Source organism: Alosa pseudoharengus, unplaced genomic scaffold (assembly GCF_046254945.1).
Source record: "Alosa pseudoharengus isolate Yale_2024_CS ecotype anadromous, Long Island Sound unplaced genomic scaffold, YU_APseudo_1.1 YU_APseudo_1.1_scf_23, whole genome shotgun sequence".
NCBI classification, from domain to species: domain Eukaryota; kingdom Metazoa; phylum Chordata; class Actinopteri; order Clupeiformes; family Clupeidae; genus Alosa; species Alosa pseudoharengus.
The window spans coordinates 24,293,772-24,317,967 of record NW_027468685.1 but is presented as its reverse complement, the minus strand read 5'-3'; the positions used below and the strand labels follow the sequence as shown (position 1 = coordinate 24,317,967).

Sequence of the window (24,196 nt, the reverse complement as noted above, 5' to 3'; positions counted from 1 at the left end):
GGTGAATCTCTGTTGGCAGAAAAAGATTCTATAATGTCCTTTTTCCAACACAAAAATGGCCTTCTGTTAATAATGCTAAAAAAAAAAAAACGCTATTAAATGATAATATAATAATACAATGTGGAGTCACTGACTAATAGGCTCTATGCACGACTCCATTTTGGATTTGCTTGTCCTTCGCTTCCTGTTTACGTTAAAACATTGGCAAATATGGGTTTTTTCTATAGTCATTATCTTCAGGAACTAGTCTCATGGTAATGTAGACCGAATTTGTGAAAATGTTGTGTGCCACTGATCAGCTGATGTTACTGAACTGGTTAGATAATGTTAGCTATGTTGTTCAACTAGAAATAGCCTACTATTAAAACTGACAGGCTAGTAATCTGTCATTTTCTGTCATATAGCCTACTGTGTACAGTGTAAACAGGAAAGCCAATCCAAAATGGATTTGCATAGAGTCCATAGTCCTGCATAGAGTCCATTGGGAGAGGACTATAATGTGGGGGAGGTGCCTGCTTCTCTTCCAGAGGAGCTGAACTCTTTCTACGCCCGCTGAGAGACACACCAATTCAAAGTGGTTACACTGTGTACAATGTATACCACTAGCCACTTTCGTTTATATTTCCTTTATATCTTCCTTGCACTTCATACCGAAAATTACCATTTATCAAATACTATTTTAATATTCCTTTTGAACTTACTATGTAAACTTCAGTTGGCTCTGAGAATTTCATAACCAGTAATGTTTTGAAGGACTTTTTTGACAATAAACTCAACTTGAACTTGAAACTAACACTAAATACAATCAAGGTATTTATTAGTCAATAGGCTAGTTAATCACTGCATGTTACTCACAGATCAGAAGGAGCTGAGGGGATACGTTGGTCACAGTCCTGCAGCTCATCACCCTCACAAGAGACACTCGACAGATGTCTGACTAACAGCTCTCTCCTGACCTCATGTTCAATGTCCTGCATCCTGAGATGAGCATTCACCTGCCAGGTCTAAAATTACAAAATGACGTTAAAATATCATAAGGTCAAAAAGGACTACAGAACCTGGATGAGTATTTTAATTCAAGGGCAGCCTTACAGATAACAGTTCAGTGATTTTTAACATGGAAAAGCTGCTCAGCCCCTGTAATGGATTAATGGATAGGCTATGGACTAGGAGAAATTCGTCCCTGATCATTGTAGTTCTATATATATATATATATATATAGGCCTATATATATATATATATATATAACTTGGCAATATTCTGATTCTGATTATCTAACTTACCAGCCAGGTTTTGTCATCACACGACTCCTTTAATTCAGGGAACCTAAACAATAATCAGGGAAATGTATTATGCTCTTTGTCGATCTTTCAATTATATTGTTTCATCACAGTTTAATCACTAGAGCTCTACTTACCACTCCTTGAACATCTTCCTCTCATGGCGGAAAAACCACTCCGTGACATCCTCCACTGTTATGTAGGAGTTAACTGAGCCCTGCTCCTGCAGTTTCAAGAACAGTCTCAGGAGTACCCTCTATGAGAGAAAAATAAAATATGGGTAATACATAGCCTAGCCAATGTATTGTGATGTATTTTTTCTTAAACAGAGGAACCTTACTTTTTCGTTGTATGTCACCCTGTCCAGACAGAAGTCTGCCTTCTTTTTGTAGCACAGACAGTAGGGCAGACACTGATAACACAGAGAAAAGCTAATCAGACGAATTTAGCTTTTACTTAAACGTTAATGTTAACTGTTGGTTCCATAGCTCAACTGTGATCCAGCTAAAGATGCTAACAACATCACTGATAAGGGATACAACAATATCTGTAGACTACACTGTAGTTTTGGGAAATAAAACTACACCTAACTTGCTGAGATATAATAGGTATTAGTTTTTAAACGAAAGTTAGGCCACATTTGCGTTTAAACCTAATAGATAAAGCCTACCGGAATTACCAGATACAGTAAGAGCCTTATAACATCCATTTTAATTACCTCTGGTCTGTCCTGCATGTCGTGTGCCGTTCTTTTGCCCAGACAAATGTCCTAATAAAGTAAGAATACTGAAGTCAATTAATGTCGCTTAGAGAAAATATCTGTGTTGCCACTTGCCGAAATTGTTTTGCAAAAGTGATGTTTTCTGCAACATTCTAGCTTGAATATTCCAAACATCAAACATTCCATTACCATAGAAACAAAGAGAACAATTTGACACAGCGCGTTTTTTGAACAATTTGACACCTTGACGTCACTGACCTGTCTTTGAAGTCCATTTCAAGTTCAAGTTTATTGTCATGTAGGCTACTAAATAAGGATTTATCCAGACCTCTCAAGTCTCACGCATTGAGCGTGAGACACACGCATTTCAATGACTTTACACGCTCACACGCCACACATGGCATTTCTCACTCCGAAAAATTAACTTGCCCGCACAGAAATTTCTAAGGGCTATATTTTACAAACGTGTCACACAACGTTGCTGTCTGTGCGCTCATTCAGTTCAGAGAGCTGCTGTTCAGTTACTAACCTATCGGCCAATCAGAAAATAGGATTTCTCAACCAATCAGGAAATAGTTTTGTTTTGATGTGGGTCCGCAACGTGGAGACTGCTGGTCCGCTGAGTCGTGGAGTGAAATTAGGCCCGGTGCTTCGTCTGATAATTTGCTGCGCAGTTGATCAAGATACCGCGGACCGACAAAAAAAGAAAACAAACGTTTCTGCTATCGATGTCATTAAACATGGAGCCATACAATAAAGTGGTGGTAGGCTATGAGCGTTCATTCAATGCAGGCGTCTGCGCGAGAGAAACTGAAACTAATCGATAACGTTGGTATCAAAGCTCTGCTTCAACCTGTTGATAATTGTTTAACGACACTTAATAGAACAACGTTGATTTTGGAACTTCCATAGAAACAGAGCAGAGACTGTATAATACACTGTATAGCACTGAGTATTGTATAGTCAAATTTGAATATAAGTGGCCAAAAGTTAGCCTTCTTTCTATCTTAAAGATCAACAGATCAGTGATTTACGCCTATATGCTCGCCAAAAGACCTGGTATTGTGTTTCCTGAATCCTTACATTCAGGCATTCAAATTAAACTTCATTAAAAAACATGTATTTTTTTCTCCATTTCCTACCAATGTATGATGCTTGCATGAACATCCCAAACCAATAGCACCCATATAATTCTTGCTGTTTTGAGAAGTATTTCTTTTCTTATGCAAGCATCATGCAACCATGCAAAAGCAATGAAACTAATTATATCTTACATTAGTAAAGCAGTCCTCTGATGTGCATGTCACAAAACATAAATTAAATAAAATAATTCAGTGAAAGTGCATGTATAACAATATAGGCATAATAATGATTGTGATAATGATAATGACAATTTGATTTGGAGGGTGTGGGGTTGGGTACGTGTAGATGAGCCCTATGACCCCAAAGTCTGCCATCACTGGGCCTCAGGTCAAAGAAGTTTGAGAAAGGCTGGTCTACATAACCTGTATCAGATTGAGGTTTGCAGTGATGCGCCTGAAGGCACGGGTTAAGGACCCAGTCAGTTACGTCACAATATGCACATTTGTTTAAATTCATACCTACGTAATCACCATGACCAAAATTGTACTTTTTTTTTACTTTGAATCTTGAAAAAAAAATATTGACCTACCTACCGACCCATTTTTTTTTTTTTTTTTGGCTGTTACTGCAAACAAGAATATTTTTAAGGATGGCCTCATGACTGTGAAAATGGCTGACATTGAACCACAGAGCTTTAAATGGGAGCCCCCAGTATCAGTCATCAAGGCATCAAAATCTGCCACAAACACTTACAACACACAACATCACTCATAAACACACACACACACACACACACGGACAGAACCACCACTGTTCAAGAGACCATTTTGGGGCTAAATGTGCTTTTTCTCATTTGGTTGTTTTCTGTTTGTTTATAGAGAAAAATGAGAAAAAGCACATTTAATCCCAAAATGGTCTCTTGAACAGTGGTAAAAATAATAAGTAATAATAATAACATAAATTAAACAGTGTGTTTGAAATCATGGAATTTGTGCTCTCTCATGAAGCTGGGTCTATGGGACATGGGGAGGGTGGGTCTCTGTTGATGGGGGGGAGGGGGCGTGGGGCCACGAGTAGTTCAAGCAGACATAGGACTTTCATGTACTTCGATGAGGGGGGAGGGGGCGTGGCACTGTGCCAATGCCACGCCCCTCCCCCCTGAGAAACAAAGTCTCACTCCTTGCAAACTTAAAAACTTGAGAGCCCTGATTTATCAGTAATTAAATGTCTTATACTCAAGAGTCAGCTCAACTTTATAGAATTAATTAGAAAGTAGCAATTAAACACAGTATGTTAACAGCTAACTAAACAAGACAAGAAGTGTGAGTATGGGGGGGTATAAGAGGATAAAAGATAAAAACTAAAGTGTCAAGTGCAAAAAAACCCTGAGGAGGTGTGGCCTGATGGCCACAGGTGGCCTGTAAATCTGCTGGTACAGGTCTGAATGCTCTTGTAGGCCTATACCTTCTACCTGATGGCAGAAGGATGAAGAGACCGTGGCTGGGATGACTGGGATCAGAGAAAGGGTTTGGATAGCTGATAACTCAATCCTTGTAATGTGCTGCGCTGACCTCCCTGACCACCCTTTGCAGAGCTGGGCGGTGCTGTGACCATACCATGTTGAGATGCTGCCAGTCAGGATACTCTCAATAGTACAGCGGTATAAATTGTTCAGTATATCACCGTCCATACTGACCATACTTGCTGCCTTTGTGACCATACCTATATCATGGTGTGACCAGCTCAGATCCTGATTCCTCGTTGATGTTAATTCCAAGGAATCTGAAGCAGCTGACTCTCCACTGCTGTGCCCCCAATGTAAATGGGCGAGTGCTCCTCTCTCTGCAGTCCACTATCAGCTCCTTGGTTTTGCTGACGTTGAGCAGCAGGTTGTTGTCCTGGCACCAAGATGTCAGGGTTGCCACCTCTGTTCTGTTAAAGCAACACCAAAGAACTTTTCCTCTGTCGCACGCACTATTTGTTTATCCAGCACCAGCTTTGCAAATAACAATGTCCACAGACAAGGTAGAATATGTTCCATGATTTTAAGAAAGTACGATGTATTGCGACATCAAATGCAAGTCAATTTTGTAGTTTCTCATGTCTCATTCCATCGAACTACAGATCCGCTACCCGATCCGGCAAACTTACATAGTGCGGTTATAGCCGATAGAGGGCCACGAAGCGAATGCAGAAAGTGCCGTTCACCCTGTTACGAGTTGATGAACCACTGAAACGATTTTGGAAACATTATTTTAAGGTACAAAAAACTCTTTGGTGTTGCTTTAAGCAGACTCATCACCATTCATTTTGATACAGCCGATTATGGTGGTGTCATCAGTCAACTTAATGATAGTGTTTGAGGTGTGAGTTGCCGTACGGTTATATGTGAACGAAGAGTACAACAGGAGGCTTAACAAACATCCCTGTCGGGCACCAGCAGGGCCGGCTCCAGGCAGGGGCCAGGGTGGGCTAAGCTCACCCAAGCATTGTGTCTTGCCCACCCAAACAAAGTCAAGTTTTTTTCAGTTGTGCATCTGCGCAGTGTGCAGCCTCAAACTCAGCGTGGATGTAGATTAGTTGGTGTTGAGTGTAATGGTAGCTAGCTGTTTGACTGCATTCACTTCATTTACTGCATGTTATAGTTCTAGTTCAAGTTCAAGTCCACATGTATTCATATACCACATTATCATATAAATAATGGTCATTTTGATGTGCATTGCATTCTATCAATGGGGCAATAAATCAATCATATTATATCAGTGCTAGTTATTTATAGGGAGACAGTAAGTCAAATAAGTTCAGTCATAACTTACAACAAAAATACAAGTGAAAGCCTACCTGAGGCAGAAGGTCTAGGCTAGTTGGTTAACTTTAAAAAAGGCCTAAGCCTACTGTAATGTTTCATTATAATGAAAAGACTGTCCGTATCAAAGGTGTTTCAGAGGAAAGGCCAACGTTATGGCTATAAAAAGGGAAAAGCTAAAATGTCGAAAAGAATTGGACTGTGGGTGACTAATAGAGTATTTTGGACAGAGTCCAACTCTAAACATATAGATCATGCTACTAAGAAAACACAAAAACAAAGTCTATTAATCGCTGCAAATGCTGAGAGCTGATGCCATAAAATAAATATTTTTTGAAAACAGCAGAGGAGGATTGGTGTGGTGGTGTGGCGCGCTTTGTGCTGGCGAGATTCATTCAGACTGAAAAATAATATGAAACTCTGTTTCTGTTCCATCCCGTTTCTGACTACTCAGAGTTTAGTAACCTATACTTGTGTTTGTTGGTTTACTCTGTTTTACAGTCACAATCATATGTTGCAAGATCTGCATCTGGCGTGACAAACATTTTTAATGAAAGAGAAAGTCTCATGTTTAATGGACAGGACGGGACACATTTACACACATAGCTCATGAGTCGGAACAGAGCCTGTGGCTCTAAGTAAAAAAGAATAGACAGGTAGGATTACCTCTTTTACACCAATAAAAATACATGCCAATGTAATACATCTTTGGTGCTTAAGCTTATCAAGGAGATTTTTCAGAAACAAAACCAATCAAGTAGTGAGGCCAGGGTGAGGCAGTCCATTTGTTAACAAATTGTGCAGAAACTAGATGTACCGCAGAGTGGTACAAAATATGACCGCCGCCCAGTCCAGCACATTTTTTCCACAAAAAGAAATCACGCTGAAAGGCCTATATGATTCTAACTGTCTCACTAAATTGCATTATCCACACTCAATTCTCACTGGTATCTGCTAGACAACAAGTACCAAAACATGATTAGTTCATAGATTTCACATGTAAAATTCATTTTATACAACCCCACCCCCATCTTGCATGTTCATAATTCTGAGAAATTCTTGATTGTTTGTGTTATGTTTATGTTATGTGTGTGGGTGTGTGTGTGTGTGTGTGTGTGCGTGCTTGTGTGTGTGCCTGTGCATGCAAGTGTACATATGTCTACTGTGTGAGTATGTGTCATACGTATGATTACTGTGAATGTATGTGTGTGTGTGTGTATATCTGTTTGTGCACATGTGTGCACATGAAATGGGTTAACATGACCCCTGGAGGCAAACATACGGGAAAAAATGGTCATCCTAGGCCCTACAGTTCTCAAGATATTCACAGAGAACTGTGTCTGCCCTACCCTCCTTTCGGGGGGTCCAGTCCAGCGGGGGGGCTACAGATCAAAACAAAAAATGACGGTTCCATGCTATCCATGTGGGGGTACATGCCCACCAAGTTTTGTGTACCCCGGTCTTTCAGTGTCCCAGGAATCCTTGTTGGTGTACGTCACAAAATGTACACATAAATTATTTTATTGTAAGGCCCCCCATGAACGAAAGTACACAAAACTTGGCATGCATTTGGAGGGTGTCATAATGATCCTACACTTTGAATTTCGTGCAGTTTTGACCTTGTCAGCCAAAGATATTGTGATGAAAACACCTAATTTTTTGCTTTTTAATTTTTAACTAGGTGGCGCTATACATGAAATAAGTGGTAATGGAATGGGTTGACATGCCCCCTTAAGACCAACATACATAAAAAAGGTGGACCTCCTAGGCCCTACGGTTCTCGAGATATTCACAGAAAACTGTCTCCGGCCACCTACAGACCAGTTGGTGTATAGTAACATAAATTAATTTATTGTGTGGCCCCCCATGAACGGAATTCCACAAAACTTGGCGTGCATACAGATGGTGTCATAATGATCCTACACTTCCAATTTTGTGCAGTTTTGACTATGTTAGGTCACAGATACCTTCAATTACAACACCTCATTTTTACTTTTTTGTGTTTAACTAGGTGGCGCTATACATGAAATGAGTGGTTATGGAATGGGTTGACATGGCCCCTTGAGATCAACATACAAAAAAAAATGGTCCTCCTAAACCCTACGGTTTTCGAGATATTCACAGAAAACTGTGTCTGCCCTACCCTCCTTTCGGGGGTCCAGTCCAGCGGGGGGCCACAGATCAAAACGAAAAAACGATGGTTCCATGCTATCCATGTGGGGTTACATGCCCACCAAGTTTCGTGTACCCCGGTCTTTCAGTGTCCCGGGAATCATTGACAGAAATTTGGGCATGCAAAAAAGAAAAAAAAAAAAAAAATCGGACTAAACCTATATGACCGCCGCTTCGCTGCGCGGCGGTCATAATAACAGGCACCCTACTGTAGCCTACCCTATGGTCCAAGGGTCAACTTAAAAAGAAATTCGGTGTTATCGATGTTAGACTACTGAAACCTTGGAAAAGCCTTCAAACAGGAGTGCGTGAGTTAAGACTCATAACTGAAATAGTTGCATGTTGTCATTGACTGCGGAGTCACGTTTTACAAATATTTGATTAAATCAAAACATAGATGATGAAATATGTGACCCAACACCTCTGGTAGACGATAGGAGACATAAATCTGCCTGGCGTGCATATTGAACACTCCCCTTGTGGAGGCGTAAAAATGGTACGCATGCTCTTTATGCGTACACGCCTACACCAGGAAACGAATGGAGGAAGTGATTTTTTTCACGCCGATAACACTATTCTATATTCAATCGAAATTGACTTCAGTCTGTTAGTGCATACCATACGATAAGCTCAACGTTTATAATATATATGTGCATTTCCTGTTATTGCTAGTTAATATTGCTTTATTGTTTGTTTATTATGGCGTAGAGCAATAGTAGACAAGTTAGCTGGATACCTAGCAGGTCAGCATTCAGCAAGCTTTCGTTGGGACCATGCAATAACGCCAAGATACTGGAGTAATGTACCCACCGGCATTTCAGATAGCTGACCTGTTTTTGATCTTTCGTCTTAGCTATATACATAGTTTATTATTTACTACATAGTTTGCAGTCAAACGTTTGCTGTTTCAGTATTTTATCCGTTCGTGCACAGACTGAGACCACTGAAGAGCGATAGGAAAATGTTTCACAAAACCTCATTTACAACCCTAATTATAGGTGTATTCGTTGTGTACGTTCTGCATACTTGCTGGGTGATGTATGGCATTGTGTACACTAAGCCATGTGAGGATCCTAAAAGCGACAACTGCATCAGCCCTTATTTAACAGCAAAACCGCGTCTGCAGGTAAGCACGCTTCCTCTCCCTGATACAGTTCGACATTTCAGATTGGAAAAAAAATGCTTTTATGCCTGCTTTCCCCCCCATGCATTACCCATTATATTAATTTACACGAACCCAAGCCAAGGGGTGATCATTTTGTTGGCTAGTCATGGTAATCTACAGGAAACGCGAAATATTAATTGACACGTCATGTTAGTGAAAATTTGACTGGAGACCATTTTTGACATTTCCATTGATTACAGCTGAGCGTGTACACGTCTGTGAAGCAAAACGCGGAAGGCGGACACACACTCATTCTGAGAGAGGAAGACTTCGACTTGCATTCCAAATTTGAGAGGTATGGGGTGCAAATGAAGACGCGGTTGGATACCTTCTTGCAGTTGTCAGAAGGAGAATTATTCATAAACCACCAGTGCATGTATTTATTGACTGGGAAATTGGTAGGTAAACCAGCCTACTGATTGCAATTGAATGATCTGTTCAGGTACATTTGTGCAGCCAGTGCTGAGAGACTTGAGAAAAAGCTGCTATCCACAGTCTATGCGCATCTTGAATGAGGACTGTACCTAGAGCACATGACATGATTTCTTTTGTTATTTACATCTGTGTAACATATGCATTGCACAGCCATTTAAGTCAGAACTAAGACTTGATAATTAGGGCCCTGTGTGTGCAATGGACTATAGTTTTGTTCTCTGTCATTATGAGCTTAGTATGTGGTGGTGGAGGAGGAATGTATGGATTAAGTAAGCTCACCAGGAAAGTTGGTCTCAAACCTTTCCAACTGATCTGGATCTTAGTAAACTTTGAAGAGAACTAAGCAGTTCACTATGGACTTTGTGTAATTTTATGTGACAAATAACTTAAATTGGGTCTGAATTGGTTTGACTTTACTGAAACGCACATTTCTTTCTGTAGGCAGGTAAACATTACCCTACCTAAGAAGACTCGGAAAAATGGAACCCTCTTTGCCATGGTGTTTGTGCACCAAGCAGGGGTGTCTCCCTGGCAGGACCAACGGCAAGTTCACCAGGTCACCCAGCTGACCACTTACATGCTGCCTAAACCCCCAGAGGTCAGCCTGATAGCAGGTGAAGAGGAACAAAAAGTGAGTTCACCAGCATTATAATACAGCATGTATCAAGTAGGCCTAGTTGTTGCCTTACAATTTGTGGAACCGATATACAAGACCTGAACGTTTGTGGGGAATGGAGACATGACAGGTGGGGCGCCACAAGCAGGAGGAAATGTGTCTATTTTGTGCCTTTCTTTTTTGACAAGGAAAATCATACATTGAAAACAAGACAGCCACACATAAACATAGGCGTCATAGACAGGCCTACATAAATGAAAGCCACACATAAACATAGGCGTCATAGACAGGCCTACATAAATGAAAGCCACACATAAACATAGGCGTCATAGACAGGCCTACATAAATGAAAGCCACACATAAACATAGGCGTCATAGACAGGCGTCATAGACCGGCCTACATATAAATTAAAGCACCATCAGATCCAAGTGACTGAGACAGGAAATGTAACGTGGAACTAAAATGTGACTATAACATTTCAACGTTTTTCAACGATTTTCTGGGGTCAGGTGGGGCTTAAAAATGCACCTCCAAAGTGGGGAATGATGGAAAAAGTTTGAGAACCACTGTGTGGGACAATCTAGCCTAAATGTGATAGAGAAACAATTGGTTTACTTACTGGGCCCTATTTTGGCGATCAGAAACGGATGGTCAGAGGCGCAAAGTTTATAGACATTAAAGGCGTGGCCAGTCCACAATCACTAATTTAATGGCGTGATTTTGTGATCAAACGCTGGGAGCCGGGCGTAAAAGGGTTGTTTTTATGTTTCTTCATCAGTCATGGGCGTAACATTCGCTCAAACCTCAAACAGCGCAAACATCGGTAATTTGATAGTCAGCAGCGCATTTGAAGTAATCTGCTTGCAGGCGAGACCGTAAGTAAGAGGGATTCCACTAAGGCAGAGTATAGCCTACATGCATCTGCACTCGCCTATTATTTGAACTCCTAGGCAAAGTGAAACTAACTTCACCGTGGTCTCATAGTCAATGACAAAACTGTGCACTATAGGACGCACTGTGCTTCAGAAATGGGGAACATTTCATTTCATATTGCGGGTCAAAGCTCTTGTTTACACAAATTCAATTTGACACAGTCCAATTCCAAAATGTCATATCGTCCCCAGGCATGAACTCTCCTCACAAAGGGTCAAAGTCATGTCTGGCCAATGGTCACGTGGGACCCCACACATTTAAGTTTTGGTGTGGTCAGTTCAAATGTAAAAATAAAGCACAGACATTCTCCTCCCAAGGCTAAGGAGCAGCAGAAGCCAGGGACGGGGGCTGACCGGCCAGTGTCCCACTGGCGCACACGGCTAACCCTGAACATCGTGTCAGAGGAGTTTGTGTTTGACCGCAATGCGTTGCCGGCCGACGTGCATCGTTACCTGAGAGTGTGAGTAATCAAAAAAACACTTCTACGTCATATACCATTAACCACCACCTATTTTGCCTTTACCCATTAGGAAGACTTGACCTTATTTATATATTTGTCCTTTTCTAGATATCAGAATGGGAAGAAGATGGTGTATTTGCCACTACTGTTTGTGGATGAGCTGAGCAACAGAGTGAAAGACTTGATGGTATGTATGTCTCAACCTATGAAGACTGGATGGTGTCTCCACTGAATGTTTTCCTTGCTCTGACCAGGTCATCACAGTGGAGTACTGTAGTTGTAGGCCTTAACCATAAGGAAGCGATTGGCATCTTTTGCATGTGAGTGACACATAATGCATTCCCCAGGAGATCAACAGCACCACAACAGAGGTTCCCCTCACAATCTCCTATGACACCATCTCCCTGGGTCGGCTTCGCTTCTGGATTCATATGCAGGATGCAGTCTATTCTCTACAACATTTTGGTAAGGATGAGGTCATGAATGTCATGTCTGCCTGAAAGCTTGATTTGGCTTTTGGTGGTGAATGTTTTGTTTTGTTGTGTGGGACACAAGAAAGTATGAACCATGAACCAAGCTCATTGTAGTTTTGTCGCCTGTTAACCCTTAGAGGCTGATGGACGTAAAGTGCGTCAAAAAACACACCCATTCTTCTCTGTTAAATTGCTTCGGAACTATTCGTTGCAGCGAGATGAAAGTGAAACCTTTATCACATGACAGAGCAGAAGTCGGGCTTTCCAACGAGACTAGGCACTTGTCTGTACGATCAAGTATTTCAATTGTAGAAAATCATGAAATTGCATCATATTTACAGTCTCTGTGTTCACCTGCGCAGTGCGCACCCTCTCATTTGAATTACCCGCGAACCCGTGATTGGATAGATATGTCAAGTCAAGTCAAGTCAAGTCAGATTTATTTATAAAGCGCATTTAACATGCACATAGTGCAATCCAAAGCACTCCACAAACAAGACACATAACAACAAGACAAAAGATGCCGGATGGAGCGGCGTAGTCGCCAGCGTACCCATGACATCAAGACAAGACAAATACATTTAAAAAATAACAAATACAAAAAAATGCCGGACGGAGCGGCGTAGTCGCCAGCGTACCCGTGACACCAAGACATACAAGACAGACAACAAAACAAATAAACAAATAAAAAAAGAAAATATATTTTAAAAGGGGAAAAAGTGATGTTAAAATTAGTCCAATATGGCACACTTGTTAGATGAAAGAGGAGACAGAGATATTATTCTGTTTTATAAAAACAGATGAAGTGACGGCAAAATAATAACTTCATATGGCTCAACCTACCGACATGTTTGTGTGTTTCTCTATGGCAAAGCATGTTCATAATCCAACCCTATCATATGTTCCTCTATGGCAAAGCATGTTCATAATCCAGTTTGGAGATCCTAGCAAATTCCTGCATGGTATCCAATTCAAGGCCCACATTGCATCCCACTTTTTTTGACAAAGAAACACTTTTTTGCCTTACTTTGTTCATTGCAATGCTGTAAAAAGTTATGAGTGCACACAGAGAGAGAAGAGACCGATCACATTTTTCATAAAAAAATAAAAGATGGCGTTTATTTCTGTAAGGCACACAACACATATTTCTGTAAATTGCTCAGCCCCAGAGTCTTCCTCCACCATAGTTCTTATATTACCAGATTCAGGACAGTCCCCCCCCCCCCCCCCCCCCCCCCCCCCCCCCCAATATATAGCATGTGTGAATGGCACTTTCAATGACCATGATAAATACTTATAACTGAAGCTATTCTACTGCTTGGTTGAATTTCCCATTGTCCTACGTAATTTACCGTATGTTATTTGCACACCTATGAAGTAGATCCATTTTTTTGGCCGTATCACACTTGTATATTAATTCGCCGAACTCGTTGTGAAGTTTAAATGAACTGTCACGTTGCATCCTAGCTGTAAAATGCAGACGTTCAGAACATTGCAACATTGTAGCATATGATGGAGAAATAGAACTACAACACGCTACACACTACTACAACGACTGGCCTTTGGCTGTAGCAACCATCCATTTAGAACTAGTAACGGCAGTTTGTCCTGCAAGTTGAGAAATTAGTTGATATGTGTCGGAAGAAATTAGTTCTACAAACAAGACAGTTTTAGCGATTAAAACGTTTAAATTGTAAAATGAACACAATGCAATTGGCAACAGTGGAATAAGCGGGATAATGGACTCCACGGTGGTCTGTTCATAGAAGTTAATGCACTTACGAGGTTTAAATGGCCCTCCGCTTCGCGTCGGGGCCATTTTACAACCTCCACCGTGCATTAACTTCTGTGGACAGACCACCGAGTTTAAAACACAAGAGGGATAACAATGTGGTGGATTAAGCTGTTTCTAAGCGTCTTGTCTTCTAAGCGCTTTTTTGTGGCATTACTTTTGCAGGGTTCACAGAAAAGGATACGGATGAAATCAAAGCCATCTTTGTGGACACCAATCTGTACTTCCTCGGCCTAACCTTCTTTGTGGCCACTTTCCATGTAAGTATGTCAGTAATTTCCCCATGATGTCATCACAGCCAGGCAGCTCCAGACTCAGAAGATGAAAGTGCTAGTGTTATTTTGCTCTAGATATGCCCTAAGACGTATGACCAGGCAATATTACTTCCTGGTTTAGGAATTCTACTAATTTAAAACAAATCCAGGTATTTGGTGGAAATGATTAGAGAGGCTGTGTATTTTCTGATAACATCATGGTGACTGGATCAGTGATGTACATTTGTTGATTTTAAAGTGGATTCAGTGCTCTGATATTGTTGTTTTTTTCTCCTCCAGCTCCTGTTTGATTTTCTTGCCTTCAAAAATGACATCAGCTTCTGGAAGCAAAAGAAAAGCATGGTGGGAATGTCCAGCAAAGCAGGTAATTGGTGCATTATGAACTAGATGTGATTTCTGTCGAGGAATGTGCGGTTCTGTCACAAAGATAGTAACGTGGACCAGGTGAAGTAATTTAGCTCACTGCAGGAGACCTATTTCAGCACAGCAGGTCCACTTTGAAAGCGTTTAGATTTAGAAATAAAAACCCTTTGATCCTGTCAGTGCCTGTACAGCAATGAACACCGATTCAGTCCAGAACTCATGAAGAATTCATATTTGATGATGCTTGTTTTGATGACTTTGCTAAAGTGTCCTTGCAAAATCTAGTATCTGTGGGTGTTTTTAAAGTGTAGAAATATATCCTCTGTGGGTAATTTTTGTCTAGTGTAATTAAAACAAAGCAGATGAAGCACAATGCACAAAGCACAATGATGATTGTGACCAGGAACATGTCGACCCTGGACTAAAAGCTGTGAAGAGAACTCAGCATTCATGCTGAAACTAACTGATTTGTGTGGTTTGTCCTGCGTTGCTGTAGTGCTGTGGAGGTGCTTCAGTACCATTGTGATATTCCTCTACCTGCTGGATGAGCAGACCAGCCTGCTTGTGCTCATCCCTGCTGGTGTAGGGTCCATCATCGAGGTACGCCCCCCCCAAACCACCTCTGCTTTCCACTCAAAACTTTCCACTCTCTTAATAGCTGCTGTGCCATCAGAGCTCCTTAGAGTTCTTATGCTAATAGGGTCTTAATTTAATTTACTCGTTAGTCTGTGTCTCTCACCTAAATGAAAGAATTGTTGAAGATAATTTATTCATCTAATGTAATCAAATGTAACAGTGTAGCTTTTGTTTTTTTTTATCTAGTCAAATGTAATTTTGGAGCTTTAGTTGTAGTTATCGTGTTATAAATGCCTTTAATATACTGGTTTGGTAGCATTACAAGTTTATGTTTGCAGTGACTTTGAAGGGAATTTTCCCTTCTATACTAATACTCTGAATTCTGAAATTGGGGACAGGTGTGGAAAGTCAAGAAGGCGTTTAAGATCCAGATAATTTGGAAAGGTTTGAGACCAACTTTCCTGGTGAGCCTAGACTTTTTTTTACTTAATCCATTCACTCATCCTCCTCCACCACATACTAAGCCCATAATTACAGAGAACAAAACTATTATCCGCTACACACACAGGGCCCTATTTAAACAATTTAAAATGCATTGTCTGGTTTGATTGCATGGTTTGTGCATTTAAATCCACCTTTGCTAGTTTGACAGCGGAAAAATGATCAGACGCCAGGCACATGGTTCAAAATGGTTGTACTGTATGTTTCTTAATTAATCATGGGTGTGTTTTGGGCATAACAGCCAATAAGCCAATGAAAGTGCCTTTCTCCCATTCCCTTTAAAACCTGGAGTACTTTAACCATGGCACAGTGCTATTATAATGACAAATGAATGCATCTCATGCATGGCATGCATTGAATGAGGCTTCTTGCATGTGTGACCATCTATGCAACAGCAGGATGTGGCCTGCTTTCTGGAAACATCTGTGTGTTTATGGACATGTTGAGCTTGTATAGGCAACAGCATAACAAAGTCTTACATTTAGTTATTTACTTTGACATAACTGACAAAGGGTTTGAATCAAAGCCGGACGGGAAGATGATAACTGCGATTGTCACACACTAGCAAAGACACGTTATGTCCCGCCCGATGTCACGATGTGCCAAGATAGTTCCCAGAATCTTGCATTACAGAAAATAGGTTACACTTCGTTGGTACTTCTGTAGAATATGATGTGACCTTTTTAATAGAGGTCTCTGGTGATTAAACCTGTATGCTTCATTTTGGGATGTGGCTGAGTGGTCTAGTGGGATTTCTAACGGCCTGCTGTGTTAACTGTAATTCATTCACAGTTTGGGAAATCGGACGAGTCGGAGAGAAGGACCGAGGAGTACGATACACTGGTGAGTCAAAGCATTCACACCAACGCAACACTTCTTTTTAATTAATGTCAGCCTCTTTTAGCTTCCCAAACAGGTTTTTGCATTTATTTCTTGTGAAGATACTTTTTTAGTCAAATCACTTCACAGCAGGAGAATGGTACAAATTCCTCAGTGTTGCTGCTCTCATGCTGTTCAACGTCATGCTGTTCAGTCAGCATTGTTAGTTCACCTACTGCTTCAAGATGAACAGGTGTCTAGTGTGTTGCTAGCCCGAAAAACGCAATTCGCCTATCAGATAAGCGTTGAATTATATGTCTTAACAGGCAATGAAGTACCTGTCTTACCTGCTGTATCCTCTGTGCATTGGCGGAGCAGTGTACGCTCTTGTTTATGTAAAGTACAAAAGGTAAGATTCAGATTCATTGAGTTATACAGTCACTGTTTCAGTTGCAATCACTGTCTAATGCACAATGGTTTGTCATTTCAACAGCTGGTACTCTTGGCTCATCAACAGCTCTGTGAACGGTATGTGTTTGATGTGGCCTGTCATGAACAACTGTTTTAGAACATATTATAATATATTGGAGTTGGTCAACTCTGTTTTGTGAAATACTTACCATGGGCCTTGATGTTTGAACAGGGGTGTATGCTTTTGGGTTCCTCTTCATGCTACCTCAGCTCTTTGTGAACTACAAGGTCAGTTGGTGGTGGTTCAACTTTACTTACCTCCGAGTTGTTGAATGTGACTTTTGCTGATTGTTTTTGTGTCTACATTTTCCTCAGTTGAAATCAGTCGCTCATCTTCCATGGAAGGCATTCATGTATAAGGTAGGAACACACAAAAGTACAGAACACTGTCATTTTATATGCATTTGTAGTCAAGGTCTCATCCTTTGTTGTCTTCAAAGCAGTGCATGTCTGAGGCTTCTATTTACCCCCCCCCCCCCCCCCCCAGGCTTTCAATACCTTCATTGATGACGTCTTTGCCTTCATAATCACCATGCCGACGTCCCATCGTCTGGCTTGCTTCAGAGATGACGTGGTGTTCCTTGTCTACCTGTATCAGAGATGGTGAGCTCCCAGGGTCATAACATATAGCACATCAAACAGCCAATTGTGTTAGTGTCTGTCTTCGATGAGCTGCATGGTGTATGACACCTTCAAAGGGATGTTTGACACGGCGGCTCTCTTTGTCATTCCAGGCTTTATCCCGTGGACAAAAGCCGCATGAATGAGTACGGGGTGTCTTTCGATGAGAAGCCGAAGGGCAAGAGCCATAAGGATTAAGAAAGGAAACTGTCAGAACCTCAGGATGCGTCAGCTGCAGCCCTACCTCATCCAGGGCTGACGGTTGAAACGTTTTGGCCTCCCCCCTCCCCACCTTGCCCATAGAGGTGGGCGATCACCCCATAGCATCTGGGAAGGGTTAGTTGAGCGGACTTATGGCCTTCCGTAAGGCATCTCAGAACCGCATTGCTGTCGATACGCCTTCCAGAAGGTTCTGGCGTGAAGACATGTTGCCGATTGAGCCAGGCCATAGCTACAACCTGCCTGCAATTCCATACCACAACCAGCAGGGGGCCACTGCATACCTGACAACTTGATGTGCATACAATTACTGGAACAATCTGGCTGGCTAAAGAGTTGAAAAGAATTGGGGTGGGGGGAAATGCAAATGAATGTATGTACTTTTTGTATGTGTGCGTGCGTATGTGATTTGAATGATTGTTTAGTTTTGTTGTTATGAAATCTGTTTCTGGATTTAAAATAATAATTATAATCTTGATAGTATTTGTAAATGAAGGCCACGCCATTCTGGTGCCAAACTGATTGAAAGACTGCTTATGGTGACTGGTGCTCGAAAGCATCTTCAAGCTGGTAAACAAAATGTGCTCTTTTAAGACACTGACTTGTTGTTGATGGCTGACTATTATAACTGCACAAGGGAGAGGATTAACCCTGCCATGCATGGAGTCTACATGTGTGGATATGTGATATTTAAGGGTGTATTGGTTCAATAAAATATTGCTTTCCTTTATATGTTGACAGTATCATGAGACTCTGATTGAATCTCTTATCATGGCTAAATGTCACCCGTCAACGGCTACATGTTGCTTTAGAACTCATATATTGGGGAAGAATACATTTAGTGGTGAATTGGAGTCGTACGCCAATCACATGTAGATACAGGCAATGCATGCAGGCAAACAAGGGGCTCATTCTGATAGATAGGACAGAAAACATTCCAGATATAAGAGTTTTATGCTCAGTTTTGGTTAGTTTAATCAAATATGGCTTTAATTGAACAGAAAAGCTTCAGAAAGCGGCCACATGTATTTATCCAGATCTGTTTGTTAAAAATCATTTCTATTATAGCAAAGATAAAAAAAATGAAAATCTGGTTAATAGTGTTATTTTTAGGATAAACTGTACAGTATATTCTGTGACGTATGCACAAACAAATTTGGATTTGAAATGCAGAAATGTGCAAAAATGTGGAATGTGCCTCCTGCTTTGCCAATATTTCTGTCAATCACCATGTCAGTGCCATCAGAATGAAAATTTCCTGTGTCACTGTTATGACTAAAATAGTCAAAATAGCTATGGGGTCAATATAACAGAACTCTGCAAGCATTTTGTTAAGTGAATGCAAAAAAAATTCCTTTTTGGCAAATATCATTTTCAACAGTAAAAAGCTACATATTTTATGTGGGAAATTGTAAGGGATCAGACAGGGTTCATATTACAATACCGTTTGAACTGCAGTTTGTTGTCATTCATTGTAATACAGGAAAAAAGACCACATTTTCTTATTGTAGTTTTTTTTTTTTTTTTTTTCAAAAAATGTGAGAGAAGGCAAATGGCATTTTGACCGACATGGCATTAGCAGTCGATCATGTAAAACAGCAAACAATTGCACACAATCATGGATGTGCAAAAGCATTTGCTGTTTTTATAGCTTTTATGATGAGATGATGTGGTGGTTGAACTAGTTTTCAGAATTTAAATTCTAATCTGAGAAATGGACCAAAGGGACTTAAAAAAACTGTAAGAATGAAATCTGGTTTACCATGAGCTCAGTCCCTATCTGAAAGCCTTAAATAGCTACAGGAACAAAGGACACATATAATAATAGTGGGCTCTGTGCATTGAGGCACTATATTCTTACAGCTTTTATGAATAAAGAAGACCCTATAGGCACAATGTACCACAACATATCCATGGAACATAGCGCCATACTGCAATGTACCAAAAGTTACTGGTCCCAAGAAGTGCTAAGATGCTAGGCTTATTGGAATATAGCCTAGCATACATAACCTGCTGGAAAAAAGCAAGGGCACCATTGGCCTGCAGATGTCACCAACACTCCACTCTGTATAAGGGAATGGCCGGCGAGATCTCTCCAGTGTGAGATCCGCACTTCTCCCCTCTGTGAATCAATTTCTCTGTCTGCTCAGCTACCGAACGAGTCAGAAAAAGGCGGTGATTGTGACAGTGAGATCTGACAGGAGGTACAGTGAGCACGCTGACTGCAGTGTCAGCCAGGCGACAGACAACGCCACATTCCAGGAGCGCGCTTGGTAGCAGGGAGGGGGAAGCTGTGCTAAAAGGACAGTGGTGTGTGTGTGTGTGTCTGTCTCTGTCTGTCTGTCTGTCTCTCTCTCTCTCTCTCTGTGTGCATAGATATAGACAAGAAATTATGCAGATGACAGACACACTGGCAGTGGCAAATTGATAGGTTGACAGGCAGACAAACTGATTGAAAGATGATTGATAGACAGACAGATAGACAGACAGATAGATAGATAGACAGACAGATAGATAGACAGACAGATAGATAGATAGATAGATAGATAGATAGATAGATAGATAGATAGATAGAGAAACAGGAAAGCAGAAATGAAGAGCACAGTGTGGCCCATCATTGATTTCTTTCTGCCTAAAAAGACTCATTTGGAGTCTGGGAGCAGGACCGGGGCGGATTCTTCCGGAATGAACAAGCAGGCTGAGAGGGGAATTCGCTGCCCCTCGAGTTCCTTCACCTGAAAGAAACCCAGGGCTGCGGCGAGCTTGGAGAGCAGAGCGGGCCGGGCGGGCAGCTGATTTACGCTGCGCCGTCTCTGTTTGCCAACCCCCCCCCGGCCCCCCCCCCCCCTTCCCAGAGAAATCTCTCCTCCTGCAAGTATTTACAAATCAGAGACGGGCTGTTATCGACCTGCAGGTACACGCATAATAAGTTGGAGACGCCCGGGAGAAGGAAATGTTTTTGCCATGTCTTCTTCAAGAAGACTGCCCACACACAAGCGCTCGGCTGTATCCCTTGCAAGAAAGAGTGTGTGAGTGGGTGTACATGTGTGTGTATGTGTCTGTTTGTGTGTGTGTGTGTGTGGGTTCTGTGTGTGTGTGCATGCATGTGTGTGCGAACATCGGTTGTTCACACGCACAAGTTCCAACATGAGAACATGAACTGAATATGAACTATGTGTGTGTTTGTGTGTGTGAGTGGGTGTACATGTGTGTATGTGTGTACGTGTATGTGTGTGTGTGTATGTGTGTGTGTGCTTCTGTGTGTGCGTGCATGCATGTGTGTGGGAACATTGGTGGTAAGTTGTAGGAGTGTGTGTATGAAGATGTCTTTCATCTCCTGGATGAAAATGATACTCTTTCCCATTCATTTTCTATGGCGGTCATTTTTGACCGTAAACAAAAAAAGTGTTACCAAGTTGAATAAATCACTCAAAATTCAAAGAAATTAGTCACAATGAATTCTTTGTGTTCAAATGCCTTTTGTGAAGGATATCATAAGGTCTTGAGGCAATCTGATGTAAAATGCCATATTTATGGTAATGGTTTATGGTCTGGTGTTTTTTTTTGACCGGAACAGTGTTTGAAGGCTAGTGTGTGTGGGAATTCATAGTAATAACAACAACAACAACAACAACAACAATAATAATAATAATGATGATGATGATGATGATGATGATGATGATGATGATGATAACAATAATAATCATCATCATCGCCGTCATCGTCGTCGTCATCATCACTATCATCATATACACACATCACATATGATGATCACAGCATATAGTTTAACTGTTACTCACAGCTCTATTCTGGCTCTGTTCCCAGTTCTGGCATCTATATATAGGCTGTATGAAGTGCATCAGTGCAGACTATTATTACAGCCAAACCCACATATTAAGTACAATCTTGAAGGTGTACATCAAGCAAAGCATATACTTGCAAATGTAAAAGCATTGGTGAACATACAGTAAGAGGTACACTCAGAAAATGTCTATTACTAGGGCCTTATTCCCTGACCACATTTAACATCCTCCATGTTTTTTTCCTCTGCTGTTCTTCCTGATGCACAAAGCGCACACATGCTGCCCTTTGCCCTCACCGACACTAAGCAGCTCCTCTTAACGTCCTTTGCATAAATCCTGGGCGCTTGGTTTAAATGAATGGGCTTATTCCCCCATCCTCCTGTGCCACCCCTCCACACATAACCTTTGGGGAGAGGGGGATCTGGAGTAGGGGCATATGAATTTCCATTACCCCTCACTGACAAGTAAATTGCTTACTTTTAATTGGAAATGATCATAACTCTAGCGCGGGCGAGCTGTGCAATGGCTTTGGCGAGCATTCATTCTCATATGGCGCCCACAATGTCGGATCCAGGAGAGACATCCATCAAATCTCAAAGCAGTAGACACTTGCTCTCCACAATGCGGAAAGTAAAGTGACCTTGAGCAACAACGGGGGAAACTTCAAAGCATACTCCTTTTTTTCCACCTCCTTATTTATCTAGTCCTTCCTTACCTCGTCTTCCCTTTCATGTCAAACTTTCTTTCTCGGGTGTTTTCTTTGTTGTCAAACTTCCGTTAGCCTTTTGTGTGGCTCTTGTGCCCATCATCAATAACGGCTTGGCCTCACGTGTGACGTCCCCTCCATGCACTATCGTCAGTTTTGGTCCGTGTATTTTATTGTCAATTTCACCTTCCCCCCCCTGTGACCTCTTCTTATCTCTCACACAAGCTGTCTTTCTCTGCCTCTTCTCGACAATGGGAACATGCTGCTTAATGCGGATGCTGGACACCTCGTCAGCGCGGTGCAGGAGAGGCGGCAGATGTCGCAGAGCAGGCGCGAGACAGCGAAGACATCTGCAGTGGCGCTCCTGCGTAGCCATGAGTGCATTCGCAATCTGTACCTCCGGCGAGGGAGCGAATTAACACAGACAGGGGCTGGTCGCATGTGTGTGTGTGTTGGGGGGGGATGGCACATGTATGGTCAAGCTCAACCGCACACCAGTGTAAAAGCAGACTGTGTGGTGGAGATGCGTGTAGGAAACCTGGCAAAGAAACAAATGAGAACCACCGGCACAGTGTAACTCACAGATGCCACTGTTACGCCGCAGCACTGTGCAATCATGGCCTATTGTTAGCTCGCTTCACGTGAAACATGCTGATTGGGAAAAGTAGAAATGAGGCAAAACGACATGAGACACATGAGCGTATAGCACCAGCCGTGTGTGTCTTCAAGACACTGTCTTGACTGTGAGTGACCTTGCACACTCACCTTGCATGTGGTTTTTGTGTCTCCAACCAATGCCATGACTTGCTGACACCCTGTTGCTAAGCCCATCTCCAATTCATTCACTGTGGCCTATCCCCCTCAGGATAACTCAACTTCACCAGCGCTACGTCTCCATCTAGTTCCCATGGCGTTTCATTTCCCGAAAACACATCCGCTAGATTTGCAACAAGACTCGGCGGCGTCTGCTCCGAGTTCACGGTGGCCAAACAGCCCGATTACTGCCGGCCTTGATCTTGGATTCTGTGTAGAATGGGGTGGAATCGAGAGACGTGAGGAAGAGCAGGCGGAAAGACTCCATCTGTCCATATCGGCGCTCTCCTTGGAGCTGTCCAGTGCTGAAGTGCATTTTCAGAGATGAAAGGACGGGCAGGGGAGTCGGCTTACGCTATGACACCTGATTTCACATGTCTGTGATCTTTTTCTTCCATTCTTTCACCCCCCCCCCCCCCCACATCCCACTCTGCTGGCCATCAAACGCGGCCCTGCAATGTTGGCTCTTGGACATGGTCAAGCATTGTTCATCATGTGGTCCTCACGTGAGACACTTCATACGAGCAACACAGCAGGCCACTTATTTCTCCACCTCTGTGTTGAGCACACATGTTCATATTAATAGGCAAGATACTTGTAGGACTAAGATCTATGAACCCAAGATGACTTATGAGGAAATCCTTATGAAGTGTCCAAGGAATGTTCATCTCTTGAACTATACGCATCATGCTTCTTGAGAGGCCTTGATGCTGACCCCAGGGGATGACTGCAGACACATTGCTATTGGAGAAAACTGCTCTGAGTTCCACACTCATTTCCCAACATGTTTTTTCTTCTGAGAAGATCTTGTTGTTGTAATATTGTTGTGAAAGGCAAAATATATTCTCCTTTATTACACATACATATTTTCAACAATTTTTCACACAACCCGGGGAATATATATGCTGTCATATCCTTTTTGCAGAGCTACAACATTCTCCAAGGAAATAACTCCTCACACAGTCTCATTTTGGCATCCTCTTTACTTCTGTCTCTGGTGGTCTTTACAGAGCGAGACCCATTTGTGTGTGTTCCGAGCAACAGACTTGTTGACACTAGGGGAGTTTTGGGCCTACATTATACTACATTATG

General features: G+C 41.8%; 1 protein-coding gene across 2 annotated transcripts; it reads left to right on the top strand.

Annotated features, from left to right (window-relative positions):
• The first annotated feature begins 8,596 nt into the window (after positions 1 to 8,596).
• clptm1l (CLPTM1 like) lies at positions 8,597 to 18,525 on the top strand. 2 transcript variants are annotated; one of them, XM_076302103.1, is made up of 18 exons: positions 8,597 to 8,668; positions 9,061 to 9,188; positions 9,428 to 9,522; positions 10,104 to 10,293; positions 11,530 to 11,672; positions 11,781 to 11,859; positions 12,020 to 12,137; positions 14,103 to 14,197; positions 14,492 to 14,576; positions 15,072 to 15,175; positions 15,550 to 15,615; positions 16,445 to 16,495; positions 16,798 to 16,880; positions 16,965 to 16,999; positions 17,115 to 17,170; positions 17,258 to 17,302; positions 17,430 to 17,545; positions 17,677 to 18,525. In XM_076302103.1, exons 1-18 carry the CDS (start codon positions 8,602 to 8,604, stop codon positions 17,759 to 17,761), a joined length of 1,641 nt encoding a protein of 546 aa, XP_076158218.1. In that variant the 5' UTR covers positions 8,597 to 8,601; the 3' UTR covers positions 17,762 to 18,525. The 2 variants fall into 2 exon arrangements, with proteins under 2 accessions (XP_076158218.1, XP_076158219.1); XM_076302104.1 differs by having other exon boundaries at positions 8,598 to 9,188.
• The last annotated feature ends 5,671 nt before the right edge of the window (positions 18,526 to 24,196 follow it).

Coding starts and splice junctions, on each gene's coding strand:
- clptm1l (XM_076302103.1), top strand. CDS start 8,602: ATGGAGGAAGTGATTTTTTTCACGCCGATAACACTATTCTATATTCAA. Junction 11,860..12,019: donor ACAGAGTGAAAGACTTGATG/GTATGTATGTCT, acceptor TGCATTCCCCAG/GAGATCAACAGCACCACAAC. Junction 14,577..15,071: donor GGGAATGTCCAGCAAAGCAG/GTAATTGGTGCA, acceptor GCGTTGCTGTAG/TGCTGTGGAGGTGCTTCAGT.